The following is a 20,146-nucleotide window of genomic DNA, read 5'->3' as shown; positions in this document are numbered from 1 at the left end:
GCATGACAAATGCAAGATAGGATTGGCAAAGCTGACGCTTTATTGCGTTTGCCTCAGCAGCAATGCAGGGTTGCTGGGGGGAAGAAGGGAGGCTAGTGGGGTGTCTCTCTTCTCACAACCTGTAATGTTGTGATAGCTTCCTTGGCCACATTTGCATTGCTGTGACTGCAGAGTTGTTCAAGGGTTTCTTTAATCTTGTCCTCTTCTATTTCTTGTCTCAGATCACCTGAATGGGAGATGAAATGCTGACTTACAGTGACATGCCATGGCATAGTGGCTCCCAACAATTGTTGTAAGATAAAAGTTTGGAGTATTTTGCTGTTTAAAACGAGCTGCTTTAATTTAAATAAATTTCTCTCAATAGACACCCTTTCTGCCATTGAAAGTATTGAACAGGTTAAAATTTTTTTTCTCCTGTTTAACTTCCAAGAATTGATTGAACAGAAGAAAAGCACTTTGCTGAAAATGTAATACAGGACAAGTTCCAGCATTTTTTTTGCTTGTATGCTTTTTTATTAGCCTTTCATATTAGTAAGACTCAACTAATAGTGTTACAGTTAGTCTATAAAGAGCTAGGTATATACACCTCTGGAAAAAAGTCTTATAGACCCCATCTGTTGTGTCAATACTCTGTAGTAGTACTGAAGGGTGCAAATGCTTATTCCTATTCCAATACCCCTGTGGTTTACAGGGGGCAAAAAATAGAATATATTGTAAAATCCAGCTTGTCTGCTGATATAGGGTGGCTCCAGGATTTGAAATGCAGCTCCCTTTGTGGCAGATTCTTGCCTGAACACAATCATTATTTTCAATTTACATGATTTATGTATTAAGATGTGAGAAACTAGCAGGAGATCTTTGGACTCCTGGTTTCAAGGTGGTGGTTTTCAGTTAGTGCCACACATCCAGAATGAGTCTGATCTTGCTCAAAGCATTTTAAGTCTTCCCTAACTGTGGCGTGAGAGAAATCCTTCATATGTTTTACTGAAAGCTGCTGTGCAAAGGCAGCATTGCTAAAATTGCTGTTTTATCTCAGCTTCTGGTTTGGTTACAGCATAGGCAGAACAAATGTATGCCTGCCCGTGGAAGATGATACAGACTCTTTATTTCTTTGAATATGAAAATGCTGTGGTTACATACACAGGACCTGGGACTGCCAGACACTTGTGCATGGTGAATTTGGACAAAGATGCCTTATTCCAAGGCTCTAATTTTGCTATTTCAGGACTTGATTATGTTATTGACTCAGTGGAATAAAGCCTTTCTTTTTTTTTATTCAACTGATGGTTTAATCAGCTTTTCAAGAAGCTACTTGACTGGGATTTTTGGTGATCAGTAAAGAATGAACCTCTTTAATAACCTTTACTATTCACTGACGGCAACATCACAAGCAGCACACTTCAGTAACAGGAAACGCTTGCGTTTTCATCACAAATATCCATCCTTTCATCACAGTCAACTTAATGAAGTTACCTGAATTAAGAAGACTACACAAAAGACCCATTGAACTATATTTCACCTCAGGACTTGTATTATCATCTTGCAGAAGTTTGTATAAGCTTTGAACTAGCTGTGATTCCTTAAAAGATTCTTCAAGGGTTTCTGAAAAATAAGTAAATGAATACCTGTTACCTGAGAAGAAGCTAGAAAGTGAACATGGTTGCTTTTTAAAAATAAAATTCCTGACTGGCTTCATTTCAGATTGACTATACGTGGATGTCTTGGGCATCTGTTTTCTGTACTGGAGAATGTCTGTATTTTCTGTACAGTGTTTCTGCACTGGCCTCATTCTGGAAGGCAGAACCCGTGTACTATAGATTGTATAAAATAACCTCATAATAGCTGAAAATTTGCAATAGTCAGTGCTAGAAATGTTTCATGTTAGTTGCCCAATTGAGTTTGAGAGCCTTAATGATGGACCGAGCAGTAAAATGAGCTCTCTACTGTCTTGTTTGTTGGTATAAGAAATTCCAAATTTCAAGTTTACTTTCTTTTCAATTTATCTTGATGTGTGTAGATTTCTGTAGTGACTGTCTTTATTGTAATAGACACCCATTTTCAAATGTGATCAGTCATACAGGAAAAATCTGAAAAAAAAATATACTCAATCCCTCTGAAAATTAGCTCAGCAGAGTTAGTTAGAACCTTTATAGTTTTGTCGTTTGCTTCACTTGCAGCTTCTACAAGGCCCTCTTGTCTGTGCTTCTGCTTTATTCTCTCCTGCATTCAAATGCCTGTCTTCCTGAAGATTTCTTCCACTTACAGTCTTCATTTGACCATTCAAGTCCATAGTTTGTCCTTAATTTTGTCTTCATTTAGACTCTCATCTCTTTAGTCTTTATACCCTTTACTTTCCTTCTGTGTTTTTGTGTAGGTTTCTAGAGTCATACCATGCTACTCGGCAGATTGTGCCTGTCCACAGAACCTGATCATTTGGCTCTACCTCAAACAAAATCTTTAGGCAATTCCTGAAGCCTGTTGCTTTTGATCTTCTGCATGGCTGACCCCCCTTATTTTATGCTGAAGAACTAAATCTAGAAAAGAAACATGCTTTTTCTTACATGTTATGTAGAATTAACAACATGCCAGTGTTTCTTTAGTAATTGAGGATCTTGCACAGATAAATGCTTTTAGGAGAAAAATACCTAAATTGACGGTAGATGCTATTGCCAAAGCATTCAGAGCCTCATTCTGCATGGCAGCATGTTTGCTTGTTGTCATGGAAACGAGCTGCTTCACTCCTTGTGCCTCCTGGATGGCTTTGACCACTTCCTGTTAAAGCAAAGGTAAAATATCACAGATGGAAGTCTGATGTACAAACTGAGAGAAGTGGGATTGCACTCTTCAGCCTCTGAATAGATGGAAATAATTTGCCTGCTGCAGTGCAAACTGATACTTGAAGACTAGAGGTAACATTTAAGATACATGTCTGTTTAGGGCTGGTCCAATTTACTTGGAATATCAGTACTTATAATTATGTATATGCATATGTATAAGATAAAACAATATATATTTTGTCTCGAGTTTTAGTTCGACCTTATTCTTATTTTTCATTTCAAGCCTTCAGACTAGCAAAGATTAGCTTTACTTTATTGAAGCCTGTGCTGATAGTATCTACTTTTTTTATCACTACTTCAAAGTAAAGCACGGTTGGGGTGCCTGTGTATAATAGCATGATTTACAAGAAACAGAAGCCTGCTGTAATGTGCTGCCAGATACAGATCATGCCAGATTCATCCATCACTAAGTGAGCTCTTTGGAGCTCCTGGGAGACTGATATTCAAGACAGGTCTAGGTTATCTTTGCCATTTTAATTTGAAATTTGAAACTAGTATTTATGGAAATAGAAAAGCTTTACCTACTTACCATTTGTCAAGCCTTACTCAAGCAGGGTAAAAGTTGACAAGTGACAGTAAGTAACCATGTTGCTCATTTCTGTGCAGTATCTACAACTATAGAGGGCACTGCTTTCCTGCTCACCTTCCCCTTAGTGGTACTGAGGCAGACTGGATGGTTTTTACAGTGAACTGCCATGTTTTTAGTGATAAAGCTGTATGTGCTGTTTAGCACTTAACCCCTAGCTAAATTGACAAACTCTAAAAACATCAGAGAAGGATAAAGTAGAAATGTATCAGACCAATAGCTCTCGTACTTGGGATCTGTTGTGATGCAAGATTGATGCTAGCAACCGATTTGCTTCTCCATGAATGCCGGTGTGATCGTTGGCGTTGCACCACTGTACAAGTCTGTTGAGCAGCATGGGGTCTTGGCCCAAGATTTCAGCTGCATCAGCTGAAGAGAAAAGCATCATCAGGAGACATTCAAAATTGGACTCCTCGGTCTTTCTGTGTCTTTCTGTCACAGAAACGTGAATGTAGAAGTAGCCAAAACCACAGGCCTGAGCTCAGTGTTCTAAGAGCTGTAACTAAACTATTGGGCTCTTAAGGGATCTTCGAAATCTCTGTCTGAGGAATGCCAGTTGTGTTAGGGTAACTCTTGAAAGTAAAGAACAAAGTAACCTGTTCCAATAGACCTATCCTTTTTAAGAGGCTGCTGAAGCAGGGCTTAAAATGAGCAGCTTCATAGCTTTGAAAGCAAATATTCTGTTGCTATACTGAAATCTTCATGAGGACTGTCCCTTTCCTGTTTGGTTTCTTACGCTTGCTCTTTGAGCCCTGCACAAATATAATCATTGGCTCTCCAAGAACCTTTTCTTGCTGTTTCAGTGCTTTCAGTAATGGTGATAATTACTGTTGGTAGCATGCGGGAAGCCAAGTCTTGGTACAGAATTGCAGCATGTCTCTAATTGCATGTCTTGAAGTCTTAAGAATGTGTGTTGAACAGTGTATTAAGCATGATCAAAACTTTCTCCCAGAGTTTAGAGGTGCCTTTTAATTTGCCTTCCCCTATGTTTCAGAAACCCTATCTCAAGACTTGCTAGAAGTATTAATCTGTGTGGTTGACATTTGGAAAAAACCTCACTAGATAACTTGTCATTAGAGTTCCACTTCTTAGGAAATGCTGTGGTTTAAGGCTTGTTGCTACTAAGGGAGACTACTCCGAAAGCTCTTATGTTCAGCAGCAAAAGGAACTTTACTCATGCTCTCTCAATATTGCATCAGCCTTAACACCTGGTTCCACATGAGTCTTATTGCAGTTTAATAATGCATCTTTAAAGTGCTGTGGATCAAACGTGACTAACTGGTGGAAAGTTACTTCCTAAGCAAAGGAAAAATGCAGATATAAGAGCTGAGGACTATGAAATACTCTTATTTTAACCAAATATGTTAAGCAGGGGTTCAGCCCAGAGAACATTCTGGTAAATACTGCTTCATTAATTTCAGTTAGTTGATACTATTCAATACTTAAGACTTTGGAATTCTACATCTTGGTTCAACTGGAATTTTCTTCTAAGTGAAGGGTACTAGGAGAAAGATAAGAAAGTAGCAATGTGCACAACTTAAGCTGCCTTTTTATAGGAATTGAGTGCTCACCCATTTGGCTTAGAGCTCAAAAGAGCGGTTTTAAATTGCCAAACCGCTGTTTCCCTGTGTTTCAGTTGATCGTGAACTGAGGATATAAATGCACAGCACTTCCAACTGGGCACCAGAGAGGCAAGAGTAGTCCCAGGACAGATGCTTGCTTTTGGTGCAGAATAACTCTTATTGGTTATAAGACTTAATTCAAATTTAGGAGTCTCATGTAGTACTTGTAATTAAGGGTTTTTCTTGTTGACTTCATTTTGGTCATCTTGAGTCCTGTACCAGGTCTGCTCCCCACCCCTTTGCTTGAGGACCAGAGCAGATGAGCATGAAATGTGTTGTGTGCTCTGAAGAAGGAAAGATGTGGTGAAGGCCTCTATGGGAAGGGTACATTCCTTAAGAAGGGCTGTAAAGAGTCTGTGAGCTTTTTCCAAAATTTTTCTGCCTTCCCAGACTTTTAAAATAGTTCCAGGCCTGAAAGAAGGTAAGTATGGAAATCCCTGCTCCTTTGGAAGCAAATTCAGAAAGGGGGAAAAATATGGGGAAAAGTCTGCATGGCTTTAAGATACTGGGAAGTCTGTCTCTTCGAGCTTTGCTGAAGCAAATAATTGAAGAACCAATATTAACAGCTGGAACAGAAGGGATAGATTTGGCTGACGGGCATCACTCTGTTCCTGTTTCTTTACCTGTGCCTTTCTGTGTGTTGCATTTATTTTGAGATATTCTGGAAAGGGTCAAATAAAGTGTGCACTGGAAGGTCAGTGTCAAACCACATGACTACTCTAGATGTTTTGCAGAAACTGTAAGTCAACCTATACTCTCTTTATTTTGGGAAGAGAGATGAGGAAAGACAGACACTTCCTTTTTTTTATTTGTCCAGTACACTAAGGAACAATCCATGGATCAAAACCCAAAAGGAATCTTCTAGTCTAGCTGAGCATGTTTGTTTTGAGAGAAGAGTTACTTGTCGTTGCACAGCCATCTGCATATTACCTCTGTAACAGAAGGGCTTTGGTTTCTAGGTCAGATGTTACATGTTAGTCTGAGGACATCATGATAATCTGGTTTAGTACAGAAGGCTGGAAGAGGTAAGAGGGTGGTGAATGGAACCAGTCTAAGAGGTTTGTTCAAAGGAGGTGTCTTGACCCAGTTTGACAGGGACTTGCTGATGTCTACCAGCAGTGGAGCTCCTTGAGATAAAGCCTAGTTAGTTATTCTTGATAGGAAAAGGAGGACCTTTTAACTTACAAAAGCCTAAGCTGACTAAATTGTATGTATGATGGAACTTTCAGTTGAGCTGAAAGTCCTTTGGCTGTTGAAGTGCACAAATTATTCTGCTCCTTTGAAGCAAAACAGTGAAAAAACCAGGAGTTAATGTTAACATCTCTTTAGTGTAATGAAGCTGACAGATCTGACTGCAGTTCTACAGTTAGAAAGAAACCTACCTCTTCTAGTCTGTAGGCCTCAGCATGCCCAGTGGTTGTTGGAGTAATGAATTTGTACTAGATAATGCAATTAACTAATTTAGTGTGGACTACTTAGTAGATGTGTATTCATAAGAGTTTCAGGCTGAGTTAATTAAGGGCAATGTTAGCTTATGGGTAGATAAAATAGAAAGTAATTAAAGGTGGGAGAACTGTGTGCTCATAGGCAGGAATGGGTAAACATTGAAGAATCTGCTACATCTTTTTTTTTTCTACTCTAGACTTTGATACCTGTATTGTTTCAGATTCAGAAGTTGTACCATTTTATGCCAAATTCCAACTTCATACTAGGGCTGGTAAATAGCATTGAGTTAAAACAAAAAAAAAAACAAACAAACAAACAAAAAAAAACACCTGTTGTGTTTGGTAATTTAGATCTGTGTTATGTCTCAAATGCAAAAGCGAAGTGGTCTCCCCTGTCACAGTTCAGATGCAACTAGAGAAATTGCCTTTCAATTACTTCCTTCAAAGCCTGAGAGGAAGAGGCTAAGTTTCTACAGATCTTCCAATGTCTATTTCCTACCATAGTGAAATATAAGTGAAAGCAGCTTTTTACTGGACTAGAATCAGTGCAAATTAATGAGTGCTAGATCTAAATTTTATATAATGCATATTCATTTGAAGAAGGATACAAGTAGCTGCCATTTCAAAGTGGTGTCTTGCAGTGGTGTAAATGAGTGCAGCATGGAATGTAGGAGAGTGAGGTTTTTTTCTCCTTTCATGTAACTAATGAATTTGTGATTGTAATTGTTCCATACCAGCTGTCAGTTCCCATTGCAAAATGGTCATAACTTTTCTGATTCTGTTTTTGACCTATTTATTGTTGTTCCTGCACATTAAGGTGGTCTGTACTGATTAATGTTCTAGAGTAGCTGCTCTGGTGATATGAAAGAATTGGAACACCATCAAAAAACCCCAAACCCCACAACACTTGTTTTTGTGTTATACTCTGGTAAGAAGCTAGGTAAGTCTAAGGATAAATTAAGATATTGTAGTGATCTTAATGCGGTTCTGATATTGTGCGTGTTTCTCAAAAAGCAACGATATGCACAGGATATTGTTGCCTTTGCATACCCACCTCTGTGTAAAACAGAATGAAGTGCAAGTAGATAATCCCATATTTCAACATGCGAAGTAAATTCAACGTTGGAGCCACGCCAGCAAGATAAACGTGACAACTTGTATAGAGAGACTGTGTAACTGGTAGAAACTCATTTCTCCTGCCTCACTCCACCCCAGCTTCCTTTGATCCTTTTATATTCTCCTGTTCTATTGATCTGCTTTCCTGTGATTTGGCACTGTAAATCCTTAACCCGACTCTTTACCAGCAAGGCATGAGTATGATGGCATATCTGTGGTGGAAAACCTCTTCCTTTTAGGCCTTTGCCATTTCTCACTGACTTCTGCAGATCCTTCCATTTGGTTTGTTTCTCATCTACCTCTGGGTCTGACTGGGTCAGTATGGAAGGCTCACAGCCTCCAGCAGTCATCTCTATTGGAACCTCTCCAGCTTGAGTAGAATCAGGTTAGCAGGACACTTAGCCTGTAGTCTCCTTGCACATCCCTTGTCTTGCAGGGGGAGGAGAAGAGGGGCATGCGTAACTGACATCAGTAAGTGTTAGCAATTCCCTACCTTGACCATCTGCTAACATCCGTAGTGTTCCAAGAAGTTTAAACTGCACGGGAGGTATCTCTGACCTTAGAAGTGCCTGAATCCGTTCTGCCACACCTTCCTCCAGCATTTGAACCTTGTCAACAACTAGAAAATAAAAAAAAAGTGTTGATGTGAAGCTCGGTGACTACACGAACGTCTGAAAATACAGATATGACATAACTGTTGTTCTGAATTTTATGCTCTGTTATGCTCTTAGCAAGAGGTCCAACTTGTTAGAGCGTACAGAAATTAAGTCAGGACTACCCAACTGTTTAAGCTTCTCTTTTGAGTTAAAACCTTCCTAGGAATTGCTGTTAGGACATTTTGGTTACTTTTGATCTCAGCCGTGCCTGGAATGAAGTACATAAGAGAATAAACACAGCATTGTTGTTTCTCTTCCTTTTTCTAGTTGTAATAGATTATCCATCCACTTGCCCACTCACATGAGCAAGCCTTTCCTATGCTTGCTCATCTTAAGAACTGGGTGGCAGAAGTGATTTAGACAGCCATATTTCTTGAGAATGAATTTGCTTTTTGTATCTGAGCTCACTGATCCCCTGTTATTCAGGCCTTTGTTTCTGTGCTTTCCTAATTCTTGTGTCTTTGCTCCAGTCATTAGTGCAATAATCCCTGGTAATAATTAGAAGCTCGTCTAAGGACTCTAAGGAGTCCTAATGCTGCTTGACTGTGCTACTAAAAACTGTGTTCTCCAGAGCAATTTTCTTCCCATCCTCTGCTTGCCTTTTTTTGAGGGGTGGGGGAATGACGTGACGGTGAAGTTAGGGAGATAACTGTTCTATCCCTTCTTCCTTTCACTGGGCAAATTGAGAAGCAGACACTGTTAAGTAACTTGTTCTTAACGTCCTTGTCTTTCAGTGGCACAGACTGGCTCCATTCACTAGAGCATAATGACTTTTTTCAAATTTTTTATAAGCACTTGTTCTTTTTTAAGATCACTACTTGAATTGAAGACTTTCCCTGTGCCCACTTGCAAGTGGTGGCCCATATTTAATTCATTTTTATTTTATGATTTATTTGGATTTGCACTTGTTTTTTTCCAGGTAGTGCAGACTATTTTTGTAAGTGATAGTTTGTATTTCTAGAAGGAATGTGTTATTGTGAGGGAATGTCTTACAGCTTCCATATTCTGATATTTTTATGAATTGATGAGGAAAAGCACAGTGTTGGAATAGCACTTTAAGTGCTATGCATTGCCCGCACACTGGAAAAGGTCTAAAATGGTTTGTAATAGACTTGAACAGAACAGATAACCAAAACAGACTCTGTATTGTTACATTGATATTTTATAATTCAGAGTTGAGCCTTTTAAAGTACAGCTGCAAAGAAATCAAGATCTACTGGCAATATGTGTAGCAGGCAGTGATATAGGGCTGAAGTTGTAGGTTGCAACCACATATTTTGGGAGTTTAGATCATATAATCTTTGCAAGATCAGCTGTGTTCATTGCTTTGTTAAGGAACTCACAAGGAATGCTTGGCCTTGGCATTGCTAAAAGTGGGCCTTGGTATTTGTTGAGGAGTGGGTTCTGTTGTGAGTTAGAATGTGATCATCTTTGCTTGTTGTCAAGGGAAACTACATCAAAATTGCTGTCTTTCAAATGAGATTAATTGGTACCTTTGCTGCTTGTAATCATTAAATACTATTGTACGTGTTGCAGGAGTGAAGTCAATGAGACCTAAGCATGGGACACCCCTAGGCTTATAGAATAAATCCACCTTTTCCTTCTAATAAAGATAGTTACATTTTTCCCTACTAAATTACTCTTCTAATTTCAGCTGGATGACTCTGATTTTTTTTTTCTATGATTATATTCTAATAGCTCTGTATTAGGTTATAACTGATGTAAGGTAGCTGGAATGCATGGTCGAGATCCTGCATACTCTATTAGCACCAAAAACCCTTTGCACAGGCCTCTGCTGACATGAATGGTGGTAGAAAAATCTCTTTGCAGAGAAGTAAAATATACATAGAAGCACTGAGGGGCTTATAGTGTGAAATGTTTATTAAAATACTGAATAGATGGATGGCTATTATGATCCAGACAGTGTGATAATACTATAAGCCAACCTAAATAAATTGAGTATATAAAAAGTATATATGAAATAAAGAAATGGGTGAAGTTCTGAAGAGAGCTATCTGCAAGAAGAAATGAGGGTGTATCAGGCTTTAAAAGGAAGTAGTGGAGGCAAAGTAACAACTAGTAGTATTCTGGGGCTCTCACTTGTTCAAAGCAATGTTTATGCATAAAACTGTTAAACCAAGCATGCTGGCTAGCTTACATAATAAAATTGGCAGACAACTTCAGGTTCTTTCATTTTCAGAAAATAGCGTTAGTGTCATGCTCTCCTCTGGAGTACTGTATCGCAGTGTAAGGAGTGCATTGCAGGGTGCTGTACTGTTTAATTCTCTAGCAAAACATTTTTGGCCTGAATTGCACTTTCACATTGAAGCAGTAAATTTGAGATTGAGAAGCAACACAATTTTCTGATGTGTATTAAAAGATCATCAGAGAAGATTCGTTGAATAGTTTGGGCTGGAAGGGACCTTTAAAGGCCATCTAGTCCAACCCCCCTGCACAGTGAGCAGGGACATCTTCAACTAGAGCAGGTTGCTCAGAGCCCCGTCCCGCCTGACCTGGAATGTTTCCAGGGATGGGGCATCTACCACTGCTCTGGGCAACCTGGGCCAGGGTCTCACCACCCTCATTATAAAAAATGTCTTCCTTCTATCTAGTCTAAATCTGCTGTCTTTTACTTTAAAACCATTATACATTGTCCTATTGTAACAGGTCCTGCTAAAAAGCCTATCTGCATCTTTCTTAAATGCCCCTTTTAAGTTGTAGCTTTAAAGTGTGTTACAAAGGCTGAATTTGCAATAAATATTTACTTTATAGAAGAGGAGATTTGTGAATTCCCTACCAGCTGTGATGTGATAGCTCTACCTCTACTCTGTATTTTAAGCAATAAACCCTGTTTTGCATTTTTGTCTTGAACTGCTGTATGCTGTTAAAATGAAACCATTTTAGCAGCTGGCAATGAGATCACACTTTATTATATTTAGACCCTTTATGTAGATGAGAAGTCCTGATGAAATATTCAAATATGTATGTGTCTGCAGGGGGAAAAAAGGTCAGTTGCCCCTCAAAATACAAGGGACTAGAATTGGTGGCTTGGACGGAGCTGCACAGATCTCATTAAATGACCTGTCTTTACAAAGAACCCCAGTAAGATAATTGCCTTCAAACTCTGTACCTGGTATAGCAAGGTTTCGAAGTGCACTGAGTGCAGCATGTTGAACAGAGACATCCCCACTCTCTACGTGTTTCTCCAAAAGATCCAGAAGCTGATGTATGACTCCCAGCTGTAGCATTTGTACACAGTTGCCATCTGAAGAAAGAAGCAAAACCAAGCAGGTGAGAGAGATAAGAAACACAATAGTAGGAATTAATCGTGCGGATTGAGAATTCAGAGAGGCTTTGCCTTGGCTTTTTTCATGCCTTAATAAGATTGAGACTGTAGCTCTTGCATTGTTTTTAACAATCTTCAACTCTCTAGAGAGAAGTGGACATCAGCCACCTGTGAACTGATGCTGAGCCATCTCTAGCAAAGCTTAGCTTGAGAGAGCTTTCTAGGGGCAGTCACTGTCAAATTCTAAAACATATGTTCTGCAGTCAATTTCTTCCTCGATACTGCTTTATCTTCCACAATATATATGGTGGAATGGTGGTGGCATTTTTCCATTTCTCCACAGGATAGCTTTAATACTCCAATTTTGCTATTCTGTTTAAGAGGCTATTGTGAGACCAGGGATCTTATCCAGCAATGATGAGTCTGATTGCTAGTTCTGTCCTGCTGTGACTCGTTGTATTCAGTCAAATAATTTGTCATTAACTAATCATTGAAAGAATTGTGCCTAGGTTTTTCTTACCTGTTCTGAGAACCCTGCTTTCTGAAATGAGAAGTCTAATTGCGTTGCAGTCCTGTGAAGCTAGGAAAATGAGTTGACCTAGAGAGTTCTGATCTGTTTAATGCTGGTGAAAGAGCAGATTTGTACGTTCCAGAGAACTATCATTTTGCCCACAGAATATGCTCCGTAAAATGTGTGTCTGTATGTCTCCCCCTCTCTCTGAGAACTTGGTCTGCAGAGGTGACAGCCCTTTTGTTATCAGAAGCTACTTGGCTCACTTTGATAGGAAATGAGAAAGTGTTCTCCTAAAGAGCAAAAGGAAACCCTGCATATTATGGGCTGCATCCTTCCTGAAGGAAGTGTTTTGAATGTGCCATTTTCCCAATATTTTTCTGTATTTTATTTTATGCAGTTTAATATGCCTCGATGAGTATATTCCTGACACCAGTCAACACTTCCTTATTGCTGTGCTGTTACCATGTGAATGTTGTTTGTTAAAATATGGCAGAACAGTGTGAACACTATGTAGGAAGACCACATCTTCACCTGGGGTAAACATCTGTGGAACTATACAGACTTCATATAAATACAGAATCCAGCCAGAAGTAGCTTTAGGTGCTTCTCATGGCACTAACTGCATGCCTAAGGTGTACAGGCTTCTAATTTTTGTATGTATACCACTTAAAAATGGCTCTAGTAATTTTAACGCCTTTGCTGGTTTGAATGTTACTTCCACTCCACAGTAGTAGAAACTCCTCCATGTTGTCTTTTGAACCAATGCCTACTATTTGTTTAATCTCTTAGCATTTAGGTTAGTAGCATGTTTTTCCACCGTATTACTACAAATGTTAAATAAGAGTTTGTCAAATGTTTATAAAATGTAAGTGGATATTTTCATAAGAGAACTGTCAGTTTCTCAAAATAGTTCAAATTCTACTCATGCAAAAATCTTTTGATATCAATTTATGCATGCATTCTCTAAAGCTGATATTTTTTTCTTGTGATTCTTCAAATGTTCTCTTGCCTGGTCCTAATCTTTGGAGATCAGAGTATAAGGAAAATTGCCTAGTCCTCTTTAGGAATAGGTTCTCTATGAACAGACAATCTCTTTTGGTGTGACAAAATTCTACAGCAAAATACTTTGATCTTCATATAGACTAACCTTAATTGAACTTAATTTCTCTACTCCCCCCAGCTTTCAAACCGAAGAATGGCAGAGCATTTTTTTTCTCTTGTAGTAAAGTGTGAATAGGCAGAACCCATTAATGGTTGCCTTGCTTTGATTGTCACAGAGCTCCAAATTGGTTCTTTCCCCTATAGATTTTTTTGCTTGGATAGCAGCAGAACCTTCAATTTTAATGGCTCATAGTTAAAGTCTGATAGGAACAGCCACTTTCATAGCTGCAAAAGCTGTCTGTCATCTTTTCACTGCCTCAGAAGTCATTTGATGCTGAGATCAGATTTCCATAGAATTTTTTTCCTCTTAGATTAAAGTCTGTGCATACATCAGTGGCACATACTGGGGCCTGAAAGGGATTATTCACTTTTTCCACATGAACATCTAATGGGGTTGTGGGGGAGATGGAGGAAGAAGAGTGAGTAACAGACCAAGCCATTCAGCTGAATAAATTGAAGTTCAAAGGCACTGAGGGCATTTCTGTGGCCTTTGTAGAACAATGATGCACAATGGCTGATTCAGAGCAAGGTATAAGACAAGGAAGAAAGAGAGTCTAGAAAGGATGTGGGGGGAGGTGGAGACATGGCTGTATGACAGCTTGTGTTAAAGAAAAAAAACAGATGAGACTGACTAGCTAAACATTCAGACAGCTGTGAGGGAATATTTTGTGATAATTAAGCACATACTAATGCAGAAAGTTGAGCATTGCTGAAAAGGCTTTTCTTTGTTAATTGAATTTGAAGCCAGTACAGTAGCTATCAGTGTGAAAGGACAGAAAGTGTGGTGGGGTGTCTTCTGCTGACTGATTCAGCACAGCGCGTCTTCCAGGAGTCTGTTAATAAGACTCTCTGTGTTTCTCTGCATAGCATTAAGGCTCATTGCTTTCTATAATAGGAAAGTGTGAAAGATATAAAATGGCTTATCTTGAGATTTATTTTTGCCCCCCGATGTGTCTGAGTAACCATCCCTTCATAAAGTGACTTAAACACTAAAACATCAGTAACAGTATATTAGGTTTTTTTCTATTTCCAACAAATCTATTTGCCATGAAACATTTCCAGAGTCTCCCCTCCCTCTAATGATGTGTGAAAGCTTGCATACCTGACCACCCCATTTTTCACAATTGTGTCCCTCAAGTTACTTTTAGTATTACTAGCATCTGTAACTTAAAGGTATGCAAGTCTCCAGTGTGCAGAAAAGCAAGAATGTTACAGAGACAGGGAGCAGAGAAATCTAACAGTGTTGATTTTTCTCTCCACTCACAAACAGTGGCTTTCTATCTTTGAAGGGTAGAGTATAACCAACCTTACCATTTTTTGTAGAATTAGCAATAGCCATTGCTACTGTCTCTGTAGCAGCATGTGTCTGGATGTGATGCAAGTACCAGCATTCTGGGAGCAAAAAAATTACTGCATGTACTAATCTGTGGCATGATAAAGAGAACATCTCACATCTGTTTATAATTAGCCCCGAAGTGTACTGTTCTGTCTGTCTTTGGAGAGATTTGAATCAGTGATGACTTAAAGATTGTTGTTATAGTTAATAATTTGAGACCTTAAAATTGTTGGTTGCTTTGGGATGCTGAGATCAGATTTCCATAGAATTTTTTTCTATGGGGTGGTGGGCTGACTTATAAGTGTCCAGTTCTTGATGTTTTATTCTTTAATCTGTATTGGCCAAAATACGACATAGCAGGGCCACCTAAGCTAAGTTGCTGTTAGGTCATTAGCCTTTTTGTGTTGTTCCTGAAATCAGCTTAAAGACTTAGTGAAAGGTCTAGGTCAGCACTGCATGTAGTCTGTTGCTAATAGATGCAGAACTTAAAAGAAGGTTCTTACATTTCATTTGTTAATCCAAATGTTTGAAGTATGTACACAGATTTCAAATAGCAAATGAGGAATGAGCAGTTCAATACCATGTGAACTTAATCTGATGATTAAATTTAAAACTGGCTCTTAGGCTAGCTTTGAAAGTGAAGTTGCAGAAGCGGGGTGTGAACTGACAACCACAGGTACAGCTGCAATGGCCTGAAGTTTTTGCTTGCGTTTGTTCTGTGCAGGAGCAGTCACAGTGGCATATGATGACTTGAGGCAACATATGTATATGCTTGAAGGGAAGCATGGCAATGTGAGCACTAGGTTCCTATAAAAAGTGAAAAAGTGTGATGTCTGAGGAGAATTCCCCTAAGGATTATGAAACAGGTTGCAGATGTGTCCCTCTTAAGGAAATGAAAGCAACAGAGCAGATGGCAAGTCCTCTGCTAAGGGGACTTCTTGATGTTGTTTCTTTATGTATCTGGACTGTCAGTATTCCTTTTTTTTACCTCCAAGAAGCAGAGAGACAATGAGATCTGATGCAGCCTTCAGAATGCAGGTATCTTCAGCTTGTGAACTACCCTGGAGCCTCAGCAGGATCTCGGACAGCACCTCTTGCACTCCTGCCTCCACCAACTGCACTTTCAGAGCATCTGTAAAGATCACAGTAAAAGCATGCTAAAAACTTCCTGGGTCTTTGTCGTAATGTTTCAAACTAGGAAGCTAAATCCTTGAACTTTAGCCAGTCTTTTTTTCAGGTGCAGTCACTTTTTTTTTGGTCTTGTTTGTAACAGATATTCTGGTGCTAGGATGACACCAAGGCAGAATGAGCAAAGCTTCTTCGTTGAACTTTGACATTTCTTGTATTGCTGGTCATGATTTTTTTAATTTCATTAAAATCTGTATCAGGTATCTAGATATTTTTAGTGGATTCTTGTTGGTGCTTCTTACACCACTGCTTAGAATAGACGTCTATGGTAACTTGATTGTATGTAATTTTTTTAGTTAAAAAAAAAAAAAAAATCTGTTGAGTCTGCTTTCCTGTTGCCCACTATGGAGAATAAGTTTGAATCTGCTGTCTCATGGATCCACTGAAACAGAGTGGAATGCTACTCTCTCCCTCCTTTCTTTGCCTCACCTGTTAAGCTTCAAAGTCTTGCTCAGGCCAGGATTTCAGATGTTCTTGTGACTTTATTGAAACGTTTGCGGGTTCCCATTAGTAGGATCCCATGGCAAACGCAGAACCCAGAGCTTAAGCAAAGTACCAGTCCCCTGTCTCCCCTCATTCCCCCATGCTGAAAGGAGCCTTACCATTTTCTGCAAGTGCTTGCAGGACCTCAAAGACAATTTCTAACCTCTCATGGTTCTCTGCTCTTCTCAGTTGTTTCACCAGCTGTTCAGCAACCTTTGTCTTGCTTAGAGCTTCTTTGGCTATATCTGTAGATGGTAAAGAAACATTCAAAATCTGGACTGTATCTGATTAAATGTTAAAAGCATATCTCCTTATAACCTGAAGTGATTAGACACTACTTTGTTTTTTGAATGCTTTTGCTGTTTCTGTAGATGCTTCTGTCCCTTTGGACAGCATTGAGACAGCAAAATTCTACTCCATACCTTCTCCTCCCCTTCTTTAACACTATTTTTGTGTAATTCCTGTAGCTATGACCTTACAATAGCTGCCAAATTAATCTTGGCTTAATTCCATTGACTCTTATAATCCATCTGTAGTATGATTATTTAATATATCTAATTGACACGTGCCAGTTTGCTGTAGTAGTATATTTTCTGCCTTGATTAGATGGTTCTAGTCTTGCTGGGATCCTAAACATCTAAAAGATGTACGTTAACAAAGATGAAATTTTTTTAAAGCTTGCTGCTGTCTGACATAAAATATATTTGAATTGAACATGGTATTAGGTAATATGAGATTTACTTACCAAGGTCTGCAAGGTTGTATAAGGCCAACAGACCAACATGGACAAGTGGTTCACTCTCTGCATAATTGGTTAATATTCGGACTAGTGATGTGATTACTCCTACCTTCACCAGCTCTTCCTGAAGATCTCCTGGTAATAGTCAGCATAGAAGTTAAAGGTGATTAAATAGGGGCCAATTAAATCAGTAAAAAGGGTGCAACTGAGATGCTTTGCAGGAAGATAATCTGTTTTTTTCTCAGTGTTAGAATTTGTACAACTTTTGTACTGTGGGTTCAGGCTAATGTGTGTGTTTGCTAAATCCAGGTTCAGGACAGAGTTCTGCTGAACCTCCTGGCTCTACTTTGATTTGAGGAATTAAGTTGCTGTAAAAATATAAAAGGGCAATTGCATGAGCATCTCTACTGCTAGTGCAGCTTCTAAAGCAAGTTCTGATGGACTATATCGCTTGGTATGGATCTGAAAATTGAGTTGGCTTAATTCTGTCAGGGAATCTCAACCTTATTATCCTGTGTCTGCTTTTGTTCTGGAGGGCAGGGAGATGGAAGGAACTGGAAACCCAAGATAAAGCATAGCCTAGTGATGACTGCTTTGAGGGATCAACAGTGTTCTGACTCATATCAAATGTCCATATACCTGCTTTTTGCCTGTTAGAATAATGATTATTTTTTTGTTTCTTAAAGTTCTTTGTAAAACAAGACACTTTACCAATACCTGGGCTATTATAAGATACCACTGAGACAGACTACTTTAAAGTTCATCTAGGGGAATAATCATTTTTAGTTTTTTAAATGTTAGTTGCTCAGCATGTAGGGAGCCTTGGAGTGGTTGAATTCAAGGTATGTTTGTAATTTTTATAGGCTAAATAAGGTTCTCAAGCAGGTGTAAATTGGTGTGACTTAAAGGAAGTCAACAAAGTACAGTAAGTAAAAGTTAATTTGGTCCTGATTCCAGTATACTAACTATAGTTATCTCCATGCACGTGCAGAATTGCTGAGGAAAACACCGATGACTGTTTTCTTTCTTTTCTAGTTTGTCTTGTAATGAATGAAAGCTCAATATCTCAAATTATTTTGAGAATGCCAAGAACTATGAAATACCAGTGGTGGTTGCTTAACAGTACAATGATGCTGCTTTTTGCAGCAGTGTCTTGCTGAGAGCTAGACTGCAACTTGGATGACAGCACGTATGACAGGCGCCAGAGAGTGTCTGGGTGCTATTGTAGCATATACAACTGTAGTTCAGTCAGGGTACCACTGAAGTTAATTCTTCGATGATGTATTTATTGTTGTGCTAGTAATAGAAACTATTAAAGCACGTATCTTATAGTCACAGTCACCTTGTCAAATCTGTGCTGGGCCTGTGTTCTGGCAGAAGCGAGGCAGACTTGCAGTGTGGCCATATGCTGTGGTAATGCTGGTGTACAGTAGTTGCGTGAGCCTTGCATGTAACCATATGGGGAAGTTTTCCTTTATTTGAACTATTATGTAGCACTCCTTGGCAAAAACATCTAAAATTTGCAGGGGGCTAGTAGGTACCTATCATGCTTGGATTTCATAGGAACAGTGCAGGGAGTCAAACCCATAGCTTTCTAGATAAAGCTACACAGGTCCACACTGGAAAGATGAGAGAAGGTAGGTTGAAGGCAGAGGGAACTGGATAGACGATACTGGGTGAAAAGCCCTCTATTACCTCCAGTATGCAATAAATATTTTGGTCAGTCTGGGAAGTAAAAGTAAAAGAAAAATCTTGAACCGTTGGGGCAAGTAAAGGGTTTAATTTGTGAGACCAGCAGGCAAGATAGTGTACTGGCTTTATGGAAAAATCTGGAGCACAAACATCTATATGTAAAGAATGGTCCTCAGAGAAGACCATCCCCTGCATAGATAAATATCAAAGTATTTTTTATTATTTAGGGTTTTTTTCTGACACACTTTTTAAACAAGTCCTTTGCTTTATGGATGCTGTTATTACTTTGGAAGAAGATAAAGCCATTCAGTATTTGAGCCCAAGGCAGTTCTGCAAAATTGATTAGGATATGTATGAGGCTCTGCTACTCTTACGGTTGCAGAGCAGTTCTGACAAAGGTGTATCACCTTGAAGTCAAAAATATAAGGGGAAACCCAGAGTTTGGGATGTATTCAGCCTGGTGTCTGGACTGTTTTAATTGCATATCTAACTGGAGACTGAGTTGCATTTGTGCTTAGGTCTCATAAAAAAAAATTGTGTTACAGGTTACAATGCCTTACAAAATAATGCCTTACAGGTACGGAAAATAGGATTCTCTCAAGTTGATACTTACGATTATCATAACAGATAAGGCCAATAGCCCTCCCAGCATGAAGCAACGTTTCTTGGTCTGTGCTGTCCAGCAAAGGTATCAAAGTTAGAACAAAATCTGCTTCAATACATGGCTTCTTCATTTCCTCTGTGTAGGTAAGGGAGAGGGACTTGTGGGTTTTTGCCATGTTGAAATAAAATAATTGTAATTGCAAGACTAATAGCTGGTAGCCATGAAACAAAGCTCAAGAGTGGAAACATACAACTAATGTGCTGTAATATGCCTCGTAGTAACACTTTAGTACAACATACCATTCTTGACTATCTCTGAAAGCACCTGGGCTGCTTTCACTGCACATCGTGGATTGCCCTTCAGGATTTTTGCCAAAGTTATGAAGATCCCACTCTCTCTGAGTAGGTTGTAGGATCTCTGCTCTGTAATGATAAGAATGTTAGCAGTGCCTGCAGTAGGTTTGCAACTTTTATTTACATGCTGCTTTGTTTCCTAGAGTTCTGAGTGGATATCTTTGGGATGCAAGGTTCTGATTTAACAAGGTACTTAAAGGTCTCAGTCTAAATATATGGGAACAGTCATCTACCTGAATTGCAGCAAGTGTAGTTCCAGCTGATTATTCTGCTTCATGCTGAATTGAAGCACAGCTGGCAAAGCAAAGAGGAAAGCAGTTTTATCTTCTCTGGCTGTAAAAGGATGTTTGCATAAGGCATGGGAAGTCAGGGATTAAGATTCTATTCCTGAGGTATGGCCTAGCAATTAATTTTGTAGGTAGGCACAGCATCTTTGATTAGACTAGCAATTAGAACAGTCAATTCCCTTAGCCTTTTTTCATCAAAAATATGTATAATTTTCCTTAAGGTAGTCAAATCGCCATCTGC

The 20,146-nt window shown here is 39.0% G+C and overlaps 1 protein-coding gene across 1 annotated transcript; it reads right to left on the bottom strand.

Annotated features, from left to right (window-relative positions):
* LOC309406834 (rap1 GTPase-GDP dissociation stimulator 1-like) lies at positions 1-19,400 on the bottom strand. Its single transcript, XM_082002178.1, has 10 exons — positions 19,275-19,400; positions 16,976-17,104; positions 16,350-16,475; positions 15,548-15,691; positions 11,393-11,527; positions 8,100-8,225; positions 3,653-3,792; positions 2,646-2,772; positions 1,474-1,602; positions 1-226 (listed from the first exon to the last, which is right to left on the bottom strand). Exons 1-10 carry the CDS (start codon positions 19,393-19,395, stop codon positions 93-95), a joined length of 1,311 nt encoding a protein of 436 aa, XP_081858304.1. The 5' UTR covers positions 19,396-19,400; the 3' UTR covers positions 1-92.
* Between the last annotated feature and the right edge of the window lie 746 nt (positions 19,401-20,146).

This window comes from Phaethon aethereus, assembly GCF_964289735.1.
Source record: "Phaethon aethereus genome assembly, chromosome: 7".
Taxonomy (NCBI): Eukaryota; Metazoa; Chordata; class Aves; order Phaethontiformes; family Phaethontidae; genus Phaethon; species Phaethon aethereus.
Note: the sequence above shows the minus strand (reverse complement) of the source record. Positions and strands in the feature narration are given on the sequence as shown.